This window comes from Mirounga angustirostris, unplaced genomic scaffold (genome assembly GCF_029215605.1).
Source record: "Mirounga angustirostris isolate CCGP_5_RB_7025 unplaced genomic scaffold, mMirAng1.0.hap1 SCAF_8, whole genome shotgun sequence".
NCBI lineage: Eukaryota > Metazoa > Chordata > Mammalia > Carnivora > Phocidae > Mirounga > Mirounga angustirostris.
The window spans coordinates 28,864,210-28,880,022 of record NW_026991716.1 but is presented as its reverse complement, the minus strand read 5'-3'; the positions used below and the strand labels follow the sequence as shown (position 1 = coordinate 28,880,022).

The window sequence follows — 15,813 nt, the reverse complement described above, 5'->3', positions numbered from 1 at the left end:
GGATTGATGTTTGGAGACAAACCCAAAATGAGATGAGGATTGAAAAATCATCTTTATTACTCTTGGAGTTGGGAGTCTCCAGCTTCTCCTCCCCCCAGCACAACTGCAGCTCCCACCATATCCATCTGGGGCACAGATGAAGCTACAGGTCAGTTACTGGACAGCTCGCAGACCTCTGGTGGGAGGAGGGAGAAAAGAAGAGGATGGAAAGGAAGGAACTCCAGGGAGAAAAGCAAGGTTGGTGGTAATGGGGTGGAGGAGAATGCATTCCCGCTTTTCCTCGCATCAAAGAAGGGGTCCCTGAGGCCCGTTTCCTTTTGTGTCTAACCCCCTTGCCCCTTTTATCCACCGCAAACTCAAGAAACCTCTCTTTTGAGTAGCCCAGAGCCCATCCTGGCTCCCTCAGGTGACACCACAGCTCTTGGCCACATCCTTCTGGTGCCATCACAGCCTATGACACAAATGGAGGTGTCAGCACAGCCACTCTAATGATGTCAGCCTTTGACCATGTCCTCCAGTGACATCACTTGAGTCCCTTTCAGCCGGCACCTGCAGAAGACTTGGTGAGTCCTAGTCCTCTTTTGTGGGACTTTACCCCCTCACCTTGATTCCTGGGAGTCCGTAAAAAGGCCTTGAAATCCAGGCAGGAGGTCAGGGACTGGAATTCCTCCACGCACTTCTCAGGAGGGTGTGGTGAGCGATCTGAAAGAGCAGGGCAGGGCCAGGCCCATCAAAGTCCCAGTTTCTCAGTACCTCCCTCTCCCTGGTGAGGACCTCATGGAAGCAGCACCCAGCCCTTCCTTGGATGATATCATAGGGCCCAGAGTGAGAGGCTCTCCTGCCCTTCTGCTGTTTCTCTCCAACCCTTCCTGCCTGGCATCCCCACTCACTGTAGAGGAGGAAGCGCTGGTAACCCTGGCCTGACTCTTTCAGCATGATTCCACCTGGGCATGAGCTGGAGAAGAGCTTGGTCTTCATGTCAGGGCGGCCTGTTGGGGCAGAGATTTGGGGGGGAGACTGTGAGGTCAGAGATGCAAAACCAAGCAAGCCCAGGGGACTTGGGGAGGGTGAGGGCTGGAGAGAACCAACCTTCAGTTCTGAGATCTGTGCTCCCCTCAGTCAGGTGGTAGATCCATTTCCGGGGCACACAGAGCCCATTTTTCCTACAGAAGTGGTGGCAAGGATGAAAGACTGAGTGACACCCTAGCCACACAGTACCAGCCTCTATTCCATCTTATTTCTCTTTGAAGCCTGGGTCCCCTTGGGTTTCAAGCTACCAAGGGACAGGTGGTTAGGCCCATCTCTCTTCAGAGGTTAACTAATAGAACCATTGAACTCAGTGGGCCAAGAATAGTGGATATCCCAAAGAGCCTAGCTCTTTGTGGGTGGGTGCTCATATTTTGGGCAGAGACTGCACCTCCTGGTGTCTCTGCCTCCTCACCACTCACATGCGGATGGTAGCGCGAAGCTGGAGCTTCATGGGGGCAGAGCCTGTAGTCATGTTGAAGACAATGTTGTCCACAGGGTCAAAAGTCACCAACTCCTCCTTGGTGGGAGCTGCCCCTGCGATAAAGTACCACCTGCCCAGGTGTGGCTCTGGGAACTGCAGAGAATGAGAGGATCAGAAGAGGGTGGGTCCCCACTACAGGGCCCATTCAACCTCTTCATCACCACTCTTAAGATGGCAGGACTTAGCAGTGGAGTGGCAGCTGCTTTTTTCCAACGAAGGGTTGGGTTATGACAGGAAGTCATTAAGCGACTTTTCCTTTGTAGCCCCCTCAATCAACCTGAGTAACCACCCACCTCACAATTCTACCGTGTCTCCACATTGATGGCCACAGTACTAAATTTTTTTTTTTTTTTTTACTTGTTCTTGCATTCGTTATCGTAATACACCCTTTCTCCCTTCCTTTCCCAACGTGGCTTCTGGTCATCCAAGGCCACCCACCCAAGTCCCTCAGAGCCCCCACCATCAGCTTCCCCCATTCTCAGTCCATACCTCTTTCCCATCCACTCCCTGAGTTGTCAGTTGACTGTACTCAGGGCACTGGTAGATGGAGTTAAGGAGAATACCACAGAGGTAGAGCAGAGCTGCCCATATTTGGTGGACCATCTTCAGGCAGAAGGGAGCTGGTGCTCTTCGTGAAGTGGCTGGTGCCTTAACTGCTCTCTCCCCCTGCTAGTTATTCAGTCCACTCTGCTTCCAGCCCCCTTGCCTCGACCCTTGACCCTTTCACCTGCTAATGAGTAACTTCAACCTTGTTTTCCAACCCAAGCCTGGATTACCTACAGTGTTTGGGCCTTCCTCCCCCTCTTCTAGATGCCATCACTCCATAATATACCCTGGCAGGGTCTCAGGAATTATGAGAGCTGAACCCTCTAGGTAGAAGCCTGTGGTCTTTCAACCCATATTTGTGCTGGATATCTGCTCTGTTGTACAGCACTGAAGAGAGGTGAACTGATTCTTTCATTCATCACCTAGCAAACTGTTGTGAGTCCCAGCTGTTTGCCCAGCTAAGCCCTAGAGACATAAAAATGAATGACAGTCGCTGGCCTTGAGAGCAGTAAAAAAAACTAGTTGTGTAAACAAAACAAATCCTTGCAGTACACAGCCTGGTAAGTTCTTTAGGACAGGTATGAACCAGGTGCTGGGGCCTGGTGAATGGGAGGCCTTCTCGCTGAAGTTTGTAATTAGGGAAACAATATGAACACCCCTGAGAAAAGTTCACTGACACGAGCTCATTCACTCAACATTTATTACCAGAAGGAAGAGGCTACATCAGTAAAGGTTAGAGGATAGATATTGGTGTTAGGCAGAGTGGGTGCAAACCCTAACTCCACTATTTGTTAGATCTTGGACAATTTTATTAATCTCTATGCCTGTTTTTTTTTCACTTGTAAAATGATCAAACCATCAATCTCATAGGATTGAAAGAGATAATGCATGTAAAGCCCTTAGCAAAGGCCTGCACGTGGTTAAGTCCAAAGTAAATATTCACTATAATTAATGTTTGTAAAGGCACTTATTACAGTTTCTAGTGGGCTATAGGTTCTCAAATAATAGTACGGAAAGAATTGTCAAGAGGCACTCATTGGATAGTGCCAAGTGGGTGGAGCAATTAATGCAATGAGAGATGGGGCTTCCTTAATAGATTATGTATAAACCACAGACTGCCAAAAAATTTCTGAGAGGTGAGGCTTGCTATGGGTTTGCGATTTAGTTAAAAGAACCAAGTTTGGGTGATGGGTATATGAAGGCCCCTTGTAACATTTGGGGGTAATGTTTGCCATTTTTTTAGTAAGAAGAAGCAAATATATATAAAATACAACAATTTATAGGAGCAGTAAAGTAGAAATGCTTGACCCGGGGTCTGGTAGGCCTGGACTTGCCAGTTCTGCCGCTTACTTTCGCCTAAGTGTACTCCCCTATCTCAGGTGTTGAAAGCCTTTTAAATGGGGCAGTACGCAAAACCCTGAGCAATTTGGCTGGCACAAACCAAGTGCTCACTAAACAGGTGTTTATTAGAACTCTTAACTGAAACAGTACTGGGACCTGGGTAGAAACTACGAAACCCAGAAAGGCTGTGGACACCGGGGACAGGTAGGCCGGCAGCCACGAGACGGTAGAAGTTGCAGCGCCGCGGGGCCAGGGCCCTTGCCCGAGGGCGGGGGGCGGGGCGCGACTGCCCAGTCTGACCGTCGACCCCGGCCAGCGGAAGCCCTGCGGTGGCCCCTTCAATAGCCCAGGATCGGACTCTTGTGCTTCGGTCCAGTCTGACTCCATTCGCTCCCAATTCCCAAACTTGGAGGCGCCCTTTCTGACGAAAGTCCTGAAAAGCAGTAAATCCTTAGTTGCTCCAGAACATGGCGTGTCCTCCCGGCCGCACACCGCCGGCGAGGAACATGGCGCCCACACCCCGCCAAACGCCCACCGGGCAGCACCGAAAGCCCCAACGACGCGACAGCACACCCAGGTTGCTCGCGAACCATCTCCAACCGCCTAAAGCAGGAGGACTTCCGGAGGCGCCGAAGGAGTAGCGCCGCGAGGGCCAGTGAGAAGACAGAATTTTAGGAGGCCAGCACAGTGCCGCCTCAAGTTCTCTGCCGGCCAAGACTTTAACATAGATTCATGAGGAACAATCCCCAGTCCCCAAACTCCCAAGAGGCACACAACTGTCCAAAGCCTCTCGAGGTATAGAGTCTCTTCTGGTAATTATTTTCAGGCATTTATAGTAGCCACCTCAACCTCCCACGGCTCAAGCGCGTGCACAGAAGTGAACAGCGTTAGCGGGGGTGGGGAGGTGCCTAAGAGTGTACGCATGCGTAGTGCAACGCACGCAGGCGCAGTACGGTCCCCCGGGCGACGGCGGTGGCGGCTCCTCGGGGTGCTCGGCTCCCTCCCATCCAGGCCGGCCCCGGCCCGTCTCGCCCCAAGGAACTCACTGTTTGGGGCCGCGAACTTTCTCGTTGTGCCCCACAAGAGTAAAGCTTGGGGGCCTGGGGGAGCCGGAAGTACAGCCTAGCGATCCCCAAATACTATCGGGGAAACGGAAGTGGCCATCGGTGGCAAGTTGGGGGAGACCGGAAGTGACGGTACCGTGGGGAACTCGGGGGCGGAGCCCGGGGTGGTGGTATTGGTAGTGGTGGGGTGGGGTGTGTGTGTGTGTGTGTCTGTGTGTCTGTGTGTCTGTGTCTGTGTCTGGTGTGTGTTGGTTGCGCCGCTCTGCTGGAGCATCGAGGGAAGGCGGAAGAGGGGGGCAGTCAGCTAGCCAGTCTGGCCCCCCGTGAGTGTCCGTCATTTCGGGTCTGTCGTGACTTAGGCGAGTTCGATGGGCGTGGCGTGGCGCGCGTGCGCGAAACCACTGTCTCCGCAGAGTCTGGCGCGACCCCCCGCTCTCGTGTGCTCCCCAGGGTTTGCCGACCTTTGGGGCCTTTGTCGTATCGCGACTGGTGATGACACCGGTCTCCTGGTTCCTACCTTCCCGGCTTCCTAGCCTGACTGGCCCTCCCTTATTGTGATTGGCATTGTGGAGCCCCTCCCATCTCCCCGTCCTCCAGCTCCCTGTGCCGTCGATCTCCTGCCCTTTGTGTTTCTCTCCCCGTGCCCCGGAATCAGAAGGGGGATGGGGGCGGGTGTGAGTGTGTGCGCTTGTGTGGGAGAAACTCTTTAGGTATTAGGGCGGAGACTCAGGCCGGGGAGGCTTCCGGGTATCTGCTTTGGGCGACAGCAGGCCTCCCTCCCTCTATTCTTCCTTAGAGAGCTGTCAGCCATGGAGCCCAGTGATAGTACCAGTACCACTACCAGTATGGAGGAGCCTGACAGCCTGGAGGTGCTGGTGAAGACCTTGGACTCTCAGACTCGGACCTTTATTGTGAGGGCCCAGGTGAGACCCCGGCACTTCTGGAAGACACTCATTAACTCTTCCTCTTATAGGCCCCTTATTCTGAGAGAAGAGCCTGATTTTTTTGGTTCTTGAATCTTTTTTAATTGGTTCCTTTGTTCATATTTTGGACAGGACATTTTTTGGTCTTTCTTGTTGAGTGAGAAGGTATGGCTTCTGTTGAATGAGGCAGATTTTGTTCTGCCTTTTTCCACCTTGATAGAACTCAGTGCAGAGGGAAATGTGGAGGAAGGACGAATCTGTATGCCATCATCATGAGCAAACCCCAGCCCAAAGGGACAGACATGGCTCGTGCCTTTGGGAAGGGAAACAGAACAGAGATCCAAAACTCGAGTCTTAAAAACAAAAATTAATCAGGTCTGTATTATGTTTTTAAAGGCTAGAAATCAGAGCCTGTAGCACAGGTAGATCCCTAGCAGACTGTTGACTGGAATTACTAGTATCTGTGGCATAATTTGAATCTTTTGATTTTAATGCCACACGGCTGTCTGTACCATTAGTTCCTGTGATACGTGGAGACAGAATCATGAGGGGTTGGTCCATGGCTTTTAACATGTACACAAAAAACCATATAGGCTTTTCTGATTAGATGTACATAAACAATCTGGTACTTCTGAAGACTCACTTGTCCAGTTAGGAAAGTGTTTGTTATTTTTTCTCTTTGCCGTTGAGCCTTCCTTAACTTGACTTTCCACTCCCCCTTCCTTGTCATTGCATTTATCTTTGAGATTGTAGAGTTGTATCATTTTGTGTTTGAGGAGGGGTCAATGGTATCCGTAGACACACATTCCTTTGGGAGCCAGGGAGAGAAGGGAATGTCAATTAGCTTTTCTGTTTCTCAGCCACATAATTTTTTTCTGGGCACATAACTTGAAGTTTGTTAACACTTATTGTCTGTCTTTTTTTTTTTTTTAAGATTTTTTATTTATTTATTTGAGAGAGAGAATGAGAGACAGAGAGCACGAGAGGGGAGAGGGTCAGAGGGAGAAGCAGACCCCCCGCCGAGCAGGGAGCCCGATGTGGGACTCGATCCCGGGACTCCAGGATCATGACCTGAGCCGAAGGCAGTCGCCTAACCAACTGAGCCACCCAGGCGCCCTTATTGTCTGTCTTGACAGGTGTAAACATGTCTTAGTTTGGGACTTTGTACAATAATTATCTCACAATCAAGACAAATAGGTAGTGATGTTATGATCGGGTGGTTTTTACCCCTCATTTCCAAAAGTCAGTTGTCCCCTTTCCGTCCTTCCCCTTTTCCTACATTCACTGATAGTTCTTGGTCTCTCTTTGCTGTAGATGAATGTAAAGGAGTTTAAAGAGCACATTGCTGCTTCTGTCAGCATTCCCTCTGAGAAACAACGGCTCATTTATCAGGGACGAGTTCTGCAGGATGATAAGAAGCTCCAGGAATACAGTAAGTTTGGGGGAGGCAGTTCAGAGGTTGAGGGATGAGCTGAGGCCTTGGGCTTACTTGATTGTATAATGCTTTGGTGTGTATCTTTTTTTTCCTGCAGATGTTGGGGGAAAGGTTATTCACCTGGTGGAACGGGCTCCTCCTCAGACTCAGCTCCCTTCTGGGGCATCTTCTGGGATAGGGTCTGCCTCAGGCACCCATGGTGGAGGACCCCCACCTGGTACTCGGGGGCCTGGGGCCTCTGTTCATGACCGGAATGCCAACAGCTATGTCATGGTTGGAACCTTCAACCTTCCTGTAAGCTTGTGTTCCACATAGGCCAGTTTTTGTGGGGAAGGGTGGTTTGGTTGTGGCAATAGCAGAGAGCTCATAAACATAGGTGTCTCGGTCTTTAGATTGGGTTTCCAGGTCCCTGAGGTCTGATACGGCCTCAGTCTTTGAGAAAAAGGGTGGGGCTCCAGAAAATGAGTTGGAGGTGTGGGGGCCTTAGTATTTGGCTTCTCCCAGAGCAACTTCCCTTACCCTTTTCCCAGAGTGACGGCTCTGCTGTGGATGTTCACATCAACATGGAACAGGCCCCGATACAGGTATCACGGGCCTGGGAGGGTCAGGGAAGGGGATCTGGGAGAAGGAGGCCATGAGGTGGGGGGTGGGGGGGTCCTGGCTGAGGAGCCGGCTGGGACCTGATTCAGTGGGTGGTAGAGTTCATGGCTTCGTCTCAGACGTACCCTCATTTTATTTCTCTTGTCGTATAGAGTGAACCCCGAGTACGGCTGGTGATGGCTCAGCACATGATCAGGGATATACAGACCTTACTATCCCGGATGGAGGTCAGTGGGCAAGGCTGGCTAGGGTCTGTCTGTCTTTTCATTCTCCCTTACCGTTCTGTGTCCGCCTGGCAGCGAAGGCATGACTGGCCATATCAGCTGGTTTCTTCCTGCCTGATCTGGTCTGTTCTCTGCAATCTTCACTCTTTGGGGCAGAAAATATATCTTTGTCGGGCTCTCTTGTCCCTGCCAATCCTCTGGGTGCCTGGTATCTGGGAAGTTTGTTGCAGACTTACCAGATAAGTTTGTTTTTTTTTTTAAAGATTTTATTTATGTATTTAATTGACAGAGAAAGAGAGAGAGAGAGACGGCGAGAGAGGGAACACAAGCAGGGGGAGTGGGAGAGGGAGAAGCAGGCTTTCCGCCAAGCAGGGAGTCTGATGCAGGGCTCAATTCCAGGTCCCTGGGATCTTGACCTGAGCCGAAGGCAGTCACTTAACAAACTGAGCCACCCAGGTGCCCCTTACCAGATAACTCTTGTGGCATCTTTTTTCAATTACAGAAGCAGTCCGTGCTTTTTTAGCTTTTTAATTACTGTCTGATGCCGAGATGTCCTAGTTCTATTGGTTGGTGTTGTGACTGTAGCGTGTGATGTTTTTTATTCTTCTAGCGGAGGTTTAGGGAACTATCGTTTTTTTATTTTGTTAGTAACTCTCAAGTATCACAGATTATTTATCATGCGTCTTGTTTAAGCATGGTGCTTTTTGCTGAGGAGTCAGACAGGTGCAAAGCCCTGCCTTTAGGAGCCTAGTTAGAGCTCCTTCTCCACTCGTTCTCCATTGACCTGAGTAATCTGTGGCAGTCTCATCCTGCCTTTGGTATCCTGAATCTCTCCCCTTCAGTGTCGAGGGGGACCCCAAGCACAGCACAGTCAGCCGCCTGCACAGATGCCGACTGTGGCCCCGGAGCCTGTCGCCTTGAGCTCTCAAACATCAGAACCAGTCGAAAGCGAAGTGCCTCCTCGGGAGGCCATGGAGGCGGAAGAAGTGGAGGAGCGTGTCCCAGCCCAGAGCCCAGAACTCACCCCTTCTGGCCCAGCCCCTGTGGGCCCAGCACCTGCCCCAGAGACAAATGCGCCCAAGTGAGAACCCGAGGGACGCTTTGGGAGGGGAGTGAGGGATCCTCAGTGAAGTATGAGAGCCGGGAAGGGGATGGTGGGAGAAGGGGACCGCTGGGCATTCTTACCTGTAGGGTTAGCCTGGTGGGGCAGAGAGGCTCTGGACCAGCCGAATGAGGTTAGGGCTGGCAATCGAGCCGGAAGCACTGCTGTCCCTGGGGCAAGGAAATCCAGGTGGTGGTTCCTGAGCCCGATCCAGACTCTCTTCCCCAAGTTCACGCGGGCGGCGTTTCTTCCTTCAGCGTTCGTTCCCTGCCATCATAGGGATGGGATTGTGTGGTGGGGAAGGTGGAAGCAGTTGTTTTCTTCTCCTTGTCTTCTTGTGGGTGCAGGTGAAGGATGGATGTTCTGCTGGTCCCAGGAGGGATTGGGCCAGGTGTCTGGGGGGCTGCGGAGAGACAGGGCATTGTAGTCTAGGTCAGCTGGGAGGCTGGGGATCTGAGGAAAGCCTCTGCTCACTGCCTCTCGGGGTTGCCCCCAGCCACCCTTCGCCTGCGGAGTACGTCGAAGTGCTCCAGGAGCTCCAGCGGCTGGAGAGCCGCCTGCAGCCCTTCCTGCAGCGCTACTACGAGGTTCTGGGTGCCGCTGCCACCACGGACTACAACAACAACGTGAGTGCCACCCGCCCCCTCACCCCCGGTGCGTCCCACAGGGAGCGGTCTGGAGTGCAGCTAGCTAACCCTTTCCCCCGCAAAACAACACTGTCTGCAACGGAATGAGTTCTGTAGATTTGTCTATTGGTTTTCTCCCTCGATGCCTCGAGCGAGTTGCTCAGGAAGCTTACGTGGAGTGAGGGAGAGGAGTAGATGATGTGCTGACTTTCTGGTGCCAGTCGTAGTAGGGAACTTTGTACGTATGTGAAGTGGAAGTTACTTGCTCAGACCGGGCCTACCCAGAAGCTTCCCAGGCTATGCCCAAAGGTGTAGAGAGCACGGTGTTCTTCAGGGGTGTTGCTGCTCTTGTTACCGAGGTTCGTTCCAGCCTGATAGGTTTTTGCCTTTCTGTGCTCGGCCCCGGTGGGGACAGCAAGAGGGCCGTGAAGAGGACCAGCGCTTGATCAACTTGGTGGGGGAGAGCCTGCGGCTGCTGGGCAACACCTTCGTGGCCCTGTCTGACCTGCGCTGCAACCTGGCCTGTGCGCCCCCACGACACCTGCACGTGGTTCGGCCCATGTCGCACTACACCACCCCCATGGTGCTTCAGCAGGCAGCCATCCCCATCCAGGTGGGTCGGGGGAGCCCGGAGGGACGGACAATGCGGGGCGCTATTGGTGGAACGGCCCAGAGTAGCTATCGGGCTTGAAGCGAGAAGGTGGGGACTTTGGGAATACAAAGGGATGAAGGATGGGGAGGCTGAAGGAGTTTATCTCGGGGTACTCTGGGTTAGGCTCTTGTTTTCTTCACTACTGCCTTATTTGTCTGCTCCAGATCAATGTAGGAACCACCGTGACCATGACGGGGAATGGGACTCGGCCCCCCCCGGCTGCCAATGCGGAGGCAGCTCCCCCTGGTCCTGGGCAGGCCTCGTCCCTGGCTCCCACTTCCACCGCTGTCGACTCCTCAACCGAGGGGATTCCCCCGCCAGGGCCGGCTCCCCCCCCGACCACCAGCCACCCGAGGGTCATCCGGATTTCCCACCAGAGCGTGGAACCCGTGGTCATGATGCACATGAACATCCAAGGTGAGTTAGGGCCAGTCGTCGGTAGAGTAGAGCTGCACGACGCGGGAGGCGGGGTTGAGGCGCGGAGGTGTGAGAGTGAGGGTGGGGAGGGGAGAAGCCAGGGCCGGCTGCCAGAGCAGAGGAACCAGGGCAGAAGCTTTAGTCGGCCCATGTGGGGAAGGACAGGAGGGACTGCTTGTCCCTGCAGATTGGTGTGCATGGCGAAGGGAGTGCATCCTCCCTGTCCAGATGGAGGGAAAAGCCGGCTTTCTGGTGGGGGGAGTAGCGGCCTGAAGGATGCTGGTCTCTGGAGGATACAGTTAGGCCTTGGCCCCGCCTGTCTCAGGGCCACTCTCTCTGTCTCCCTGCCCAGATTCTGGCACACAGCCTGGTGGAGTTCCGAGTGCTCCCACTGGCCCCCTAGGACCCCCTGGTCATGGCCAGACCCTGGGTAAGAGTGAGGGCATCAGAGCAGGCTGAGCTCTGGGTAGACAAGGGGTAGGGCCGAGTGGGTGGGTTGAAGGGGGTCCAGGTTCAAGGTTACATCAGACCCGCCCCTCAGGCTCCACCCTCATCCAGCTGCCCTCCCTGCCCCCTGAGTTCATGCACGCCGTCGCCCACCAGATCACTCACCAGGCCATGGTGGCAGCTGTTGCCTCCGCGGCCGCAGGTAATGACCCGGGAGGGGAAGCTTGGGAGGTGGGGCACGGTCCATGGTGGTGGGTGCCGTTGGCTGGCTGGCCAGGGCCCAGCCCTCAGCCCTCCTCGGTCTCTCCCCTCTGCCACCCACAGGACAGCAGGTGCCAGGCTTCCCGACAGCTCCCACCCGGGTGGTGATTGCCCGGCCCACCCCTCCACAGGCTCGGCCTTCCCATCCTGGGGGGCCCCCCGTCTCGGGTACTCTAGTGAGTAAGGGTGGAGGAGTTCTGGGGTGGGGCGGAAGAGTCTGCGGAGAGGGTCCTGTGGTGGGGAGTGGACAGGGCAGGACTGAAAGCCTCCCCTCTCTCGGTTCAGCAGGGCACCGGGCTGGGTACCAATGCCTCTTTGGCCCAGATGGTGAGCGGCCTTGTGGGGCAGCTTCTGATGCAGCCCGTTCTCGTGGGTGAGTCCTCGTTCCCGCCCACGTCCAGCTGCAGGGGGGGCCACAGCCTGGAGGCTGACGCTCCGCTCCTCACGGCCGCTCCTCACGGCCGCTTCCCGGCTCTCCGCATGGGTCCTTTGTCCTTGCTCTCCTGCCGGGGAGAGCGTGATGGAAATGCCGGGGCATCTCGTTTCTCCTTACAGTTCACCTTGTCTCTTTCGGTCTGTCCAGCTCAGGGGACCCCAGGAATGGCTCCACCTGCGGCCCCCGCCACCGCTTCAGCCAGCGCTGGCACCACCAACACTGCTACCACCGCCGGTCCTGCCCCCGGGGGGCCTGCCCAGCCTCCGCCCCCGCAGCCCTCCGCGGCCGACCTGCAGTTCTCCCAGCTCTTGGGGAGCCTGCTGGGGCCGGCAGGGCCCGGGGCCGGGGCGCCCGGCGTGGCTTCTCCTACCATCACCGTGGCGATGCCTGGCGTCCCCGCCTTCCTGCAGGGCATGACCGACTTCCTGCAGGTGGGTGGCTGGCTGGCTCTTTGGCTTCAGCCCCCCTTTCCTCGGGCCCAGCCGGGCGCTGGTGTCTTGTCGCTACGATCTCGCTGCTGGGTTCCAGCGTCCGGGGGCCTGGCGGTGGGAGGGGGCCCCGGGACTTCACTGACGCCCCAGCACCCCCCCCCCCCCCACGGTTTTGGAGAAGAGGAAGACGAGGCTGTGAAGGCAGAGTAGCCCGCGGTGCTGCTTTCTGACCTCACCCGTTCAGAGGGAGAGGGGCCGGCGCGCTCCGTCTTCGGGCTTCTTCCGGTTTGTGCCTTCCCGGTGTCTTGTCCCCGTTCTCAGCTTGTTTTCTGTGGTGTGTTCTTTCTCTGTCTGCCAGGCGACACAGACGGCGCCTCCGCCCCCTCCGCCGCCCCCACCCCCGGCCCCAGCCCCCGAGCAGCAGACCGTGCCCCCGCCGGGGTCCCCTTCTGCTGGTGCAGGGAGCCCTGGAGGCCTGGGTCTTGAGAGCCTGTCGCCGGAGTTTTTTACCTCCGTGGTGCAGGGTGTGCTGAACTCCCTGCTGGGCTCCCTGGGGGCCCGGGCTGGCAGCAGCGAGAGTATCGCCGCTTTCATCCAGCGCCTCAGCGGGTCCAGCAACATCTTCGAGCCTGGGGCTGATGGGGCCCTCGGTGAGCGAGTCGGCGGCGGGGCGGGGGGGTTGCCGATGGCCGGAACGAGGCCGACGGGCTGGTGGTGGGTGGGCAGGCCAGGTGGTGAAGGCCGCTGCTGACTTCGGCCCCTGTTCCTAGGATTCTTTGGGGCCCTGCTCTCTCTTCTGTGCCAGAACTTTTCCATGGTGGACGTGGTGATGCTCCTTCATGGCCATTTCCAGCCCCTGCAGCGGCTCCAGCCCCAGCTGCGGTCCTTTTTCCACCAGCACTACCTGGGTGGCCAAGAGCCCACACCTGGCAACATACGGGTAAGTGAGGACCCTGGGCCTCAGAGCGCTCCTGCTCAGCTTCCGTTCCTTCTTCCTGACTCTGTTCATCTGTCACCTAAAGCGACGATTGCTCCAGCCCGAGTCCTGGACTTACCGGAGGTGGAGGGGGCTGGGGCCTGGGGCCTGGGGCCTGGGCCTGAACTTGTGCTGCTTCCCTCTAGACGGCAACCCACACGTTGATCACGGGGCTGGAAGAATACGTGCGGGAGAGTTTTGTGAGTAACCCTTCCCCGTTCCTCGTGTCCCGGCTGTGGTCAGGGTAACTGCTGCTCCTCCTGCCTCCTCGATCCTAGTCCTGCAGGGTCCCTGAGTTGGGGCTCTTTGCGTGTCTCGTTTCTCAGTCTTTGGTGCAGGTTCAGCCCGGCGTGGACATCATCCGGACAAACCTGGAATTTCTCCAGGAGCAGTTCAACAGCATTGCTGCTCACGTGCTGCACTGCACAGGTGAGGGGCGGGCCCGCGGGCGCACGTGTGGGCGGGTTAGAGGCGCAGGGCTGCCGGTGCCAGCGTCCCCTCCTCGCATCTTGCCCACAGACAGTGGGTTTGGGGCCCGTTTGCTGGAGTTGTGTAACCAGGGCCTGTTTGAATGCCTGGCCCTCAACCTGCACTGCTTGGGGGGACAGCAGATGGAACTTGCCGCAGTCATCAACGGCCGAATTGTAAGCACCACCCAGCCCCCCGATCTCCAGCCTTTTGTTTTCTTAGGGTTCCATTCTCTCTGCTATCCTGCAGTTCTCGTTTTGTTTTTTTGCTCCAAACTGCCGTCCTTTACCCTTCCGTACCTTTCAAAAGCTGGTTGAAGATGTTGTGTTCCAAGGCTGCTTTCTGCCTTCAGCGTCGCATGTCTCGTGGGGTGAACCCATCCTTGGTGAGCTGGCTGACCACTATGATGGGACTGAGGCTTCAGGTGGTTCTGGAGCACATGCCCGTGGGCCCTGATGCCATCCTCAGATACGTTCGCAGGGTTGGTGACCCCCCCCAGGTAAGGGTCCCGATGGGCTGTGGGGTCCGGGGACTTGAGGGAACTGGACAGGGAGGCCTGAGAGGGCCTTTTGTGTTCTCCTCCTCTGTCCAATTTCATAGCCACTTCCTGAGGAGCCAATGGAAGTTCAGGGTTCAGAGAGGACTTCCCCTGAGCCTCAGGTACCAGGGAGAGGTCGAGGGGCCAGACAACGGGGAGTGGAGGGCTGCGGGCAGAAGGGCTGGAGGCTGGGGATGCTGAAGCCTGCATCTTCCCCGCTGTCTCACTCCCAGCGGGAGAATGCTTCCCCGGCCCCGGGCACAACAGCAGAAGAGGCCATGTCCCGAGGGCCACCTCCTGCTCCTGAGGGCGGCGGCTCCCGGGACGAACAGGACGGAGCTTCAGCTGAGACCGAGCCTTGGGCAGCCGCAGTCCCCCCAGTGAGTGTCAGGAGGTGAGCTGGGGAGCCAAGAGCAGCTGGAAGTTGTGCCAGTTCCTCATCATCTTTTCCGTCCCCAGGAGTGGGTCCCGATTATCCAGCAGGACATTCAGAGCCAGCGGAAGGTGAAGCCGCAGCCCCCCCTGAGCGACGCCTACCTCAGTGGTATGCCTGCCAAGAGACGTAAGGTTGGTGTGCCTCTTCCCTGAGGAGCTCTTTATCCCCCTTCCTCTGCCGTGTTTAGAATCAACTAGTTAGAGCCGGAAGGAGTTCTTCCTACTTCCGTCCTGTGGCTGAGTGGACAAGGAAGCCTTCCTGGGACTCGCCCACAGTGGTGGCAGTAGGTGTGAGGCTAGCGCGCACCAGCGCCGCTGTCCTCCCTCAGCCGCCTGACCCCCAGGTGCCGTGTGGCCAGGGCCCGTTTCCTCGAGGGCGGCCTCCTCTCGTGGACTAGCTAGCTCTGAGTGCTGGGTGGCGCGACTCCTCCTGCCGCCCGTGTTTTGAAGGGCAAGTCCAGCACGTGCAAACGCTCTCTCGCCAGAGCCAGAGCCAACTAGGAAGGCATTTCTGCGCTCAGAACCACCCGCGGGCTGGTTCCCTTCTCTCCACTAGCCTAGAAATTCAGTGGTTGGCTCCTGGAAAGGGTGAGCTGGGTGGTGGCACTGGATCTGACGTTGATCCCCTTTTCCCTCCCGACCCCCTGTCCCCCAGACGATGCAGGGTGAGGGCCCCCAGCTGCTTCTCTCAGAGGCCGTGAGCCGGGCAGCTAAGGCAGCCGGAGCTCGGCCGCTGACGAGCCCCGAGAGCCTGAGCCGGGACCTGGAGGCACCAGAGGTTCAGGAGAGCTACAGGCAGCAGGTGCCCCCACCTTGAAGCAGAATAGGGATGGTCTAGTGGGAGGGGTCGGGCTAGGGCCCCTCTTTTCTGATCCCTTCAGAGACAAACTGGTCAGCCTGGGGCTACTACTTGATGTTTTTTAAAGAGTTTTTTTCCCTAGTGGCATCTGGGAAGGCTCCCGACTGTGGCTGGTGGGAAGTGCTAGTTCCTAAGGGACGGCCTTGCGTGCTCGCTGGGATCCCAGAGCCTCAGCCAGTGCCCCTCCAACCCGCTTGCTCTCTCTCTCTCTCTCTCTCTCTCTAGCTTCGGGCTGATATACAAAAGCGACTGCAGGAAGACCCCAACTACAGCCCCCAGCGCTTCCCTAATGCCCATCGGGCTTTTGCTGATGATCCCTAGCTCTTTGCTCTGTGGCCCTCCCTCATCAGGGGACCATTTCCCTTCACAGTATTTAAGAAATAAAAGTCAGATTTTCCTGGCTCTATTGTCTCTAAGTTGTCTTTCTTAAGTCGTCGAAGTACTTCAGTCTTCTCGGAGTAGTCCCTAGGAGCCCAGCTGTGTTCATCCTCCCCGGCGAGCAGCCGCGCACTGCCTTGTTCT

General features: G+C 56.2%; 2 protein-coding genes across 38 annotated transcripts; one reads left to right on the top strand and one right to left on the bottom strand.

Moving 5' to 3' along the window:
• Nucleotides 1-33: 33 nt before the first annotated feature.
• Nucleotides 34-2,113, bottom strand: APOM (apolipoprotein M). Its single transcript, XM_045866139.3, has 6 exons — nucleotides 2,000-2,113; nucleotides 1,449-1,603; nucleotides 1,090-1,163; nucleotides 891-989; nucleotides 604-702; nucleotides 34-175 (listed from the first exon to the last, which is right to left on the bottom strand). The coding sequence occupies exons 1-6, from the start codon at nucleotides 2,111-2,113 to the stop codon at nucleotides 150-152; spliced, it is 567 nt and encodes a 188-aa protein (XP_045722095.3). The 3' UTR covers nucleotides 34-149.
• A 2,137-nt stretch (nucleotides 2,114-4,250) lies between these two features.
• BAG6 (BAG cochaperone 6) lies at nucleotides 4,251-15,693 on the top strand. 37 transcript variants are annotated; one of them, XM_045866549.3, is made up of 26 exons: nucleotides 4,251-4,593; nucleotides 5,258-5,384; nucleotides 6,699-6,816; nucleotides 6,917-7,113; nucleotides 7,350-7,403; nucleotides 7,572-7,646; nucleotides 8,486-8,724; nucleotides 9,242-9,371; nucleotides 9,787-9,984; nucleotides 10,188-10,440; nucleotides 10,793-10,870; nucleotides 10,982-11,089; nucleotides 11,212-11,324; nucleotides 11,437-11,521; nucleotides 11,732-12,015; nucleotides 12,374-12,665; nucleotides 12,786-12,955; nucleotides 13,138-13,191; nucleotides 13,318-13,420; nucleotides 13,511-13,635; nucleotides 13,812-13,958; nucleotides 14,060-14,119; nucleotides 14,231-14,377; nucleotides 14,457-14,564; nucleotides 15,088-15,234; nucleotides 15,517-15,693. In XM_045866549.3, exons 2-26 carry the CDS (start codon nucleotides 5,271-5,273, stop codon nucleotides 15,610-15,612), a joined length of 3,495 nt encoding a protein of 1,164 aa, XP_045722505.1. In that variant the 5' UTR covers nucleotides 4,251-4,593; nucleotides 5,258-5,270; the 3' UTR covers nucleotides 15,613-15,693. The 37 variants fall into 37 exon arrangements, 36 of the variants coding, with proteins under 36 accessions (XP_045722505.1, XP_045722503.1, XP_045722513.1 ...); XM_045866547.3 differs by having other exon boundaries at nucleotides 11,434-11,521; XM_054505786.2 differs by having other exon boundaries at nucleotides 4,329-4,593; nucleotides 10,766-10,870; nucleotides 11,434-11,521.
• Nucleotides 15,694-15,813: the final 120 nt, after the last annotated feature.

Excerpts from the sequence above, each read along its gene's own strand:
- BAG6 (XM_064597364.1), top strand. The coding sequence starts at position 5,271 with ATGGAGCCCAGTGATAGTACCAGTACCACTACCAGTATGGAGGAGCCT. Across the intron at positions 6,817-6,916 it reads TAAGAAGCTCCAGGAATACA|ATGTTGGGGGAAAGGTTATT; the intron begins GTAAGTTTGGGG and ends TTTTTCCTGCAG. Across the intron at positions 11,090-11,211 it reads TGTTGCCTCCGCGGCCGCAG|GACAGCAGGTGCCAGGCTTC; the intron begins GTAATGACCCGG and ends TGCCACCCACAG.
- APOM (XM_045866139.3), bottom strand. The coding sequence starts at position 2,113 with ATGGTCCACCAAATATGGGCAGCTCTGCTCTACCTCTGTGGTATTCTC. Across the intron at positions 1,604-1,999 it reads AGGGAGTGGATGGGAAAGAG|TTCCCAGAGCCACACCTGGG; the intron begins GTATGGACTGAG and ends CATTCTCTGCAG. Across the intron at positions 703-890 it reads CCAGCGCTTCCTCCTCTACA|ATCGCTCACCACACCCTCCT; the intron begins GTGAGTGGGGAT and ends CTGCTCTTTCAG.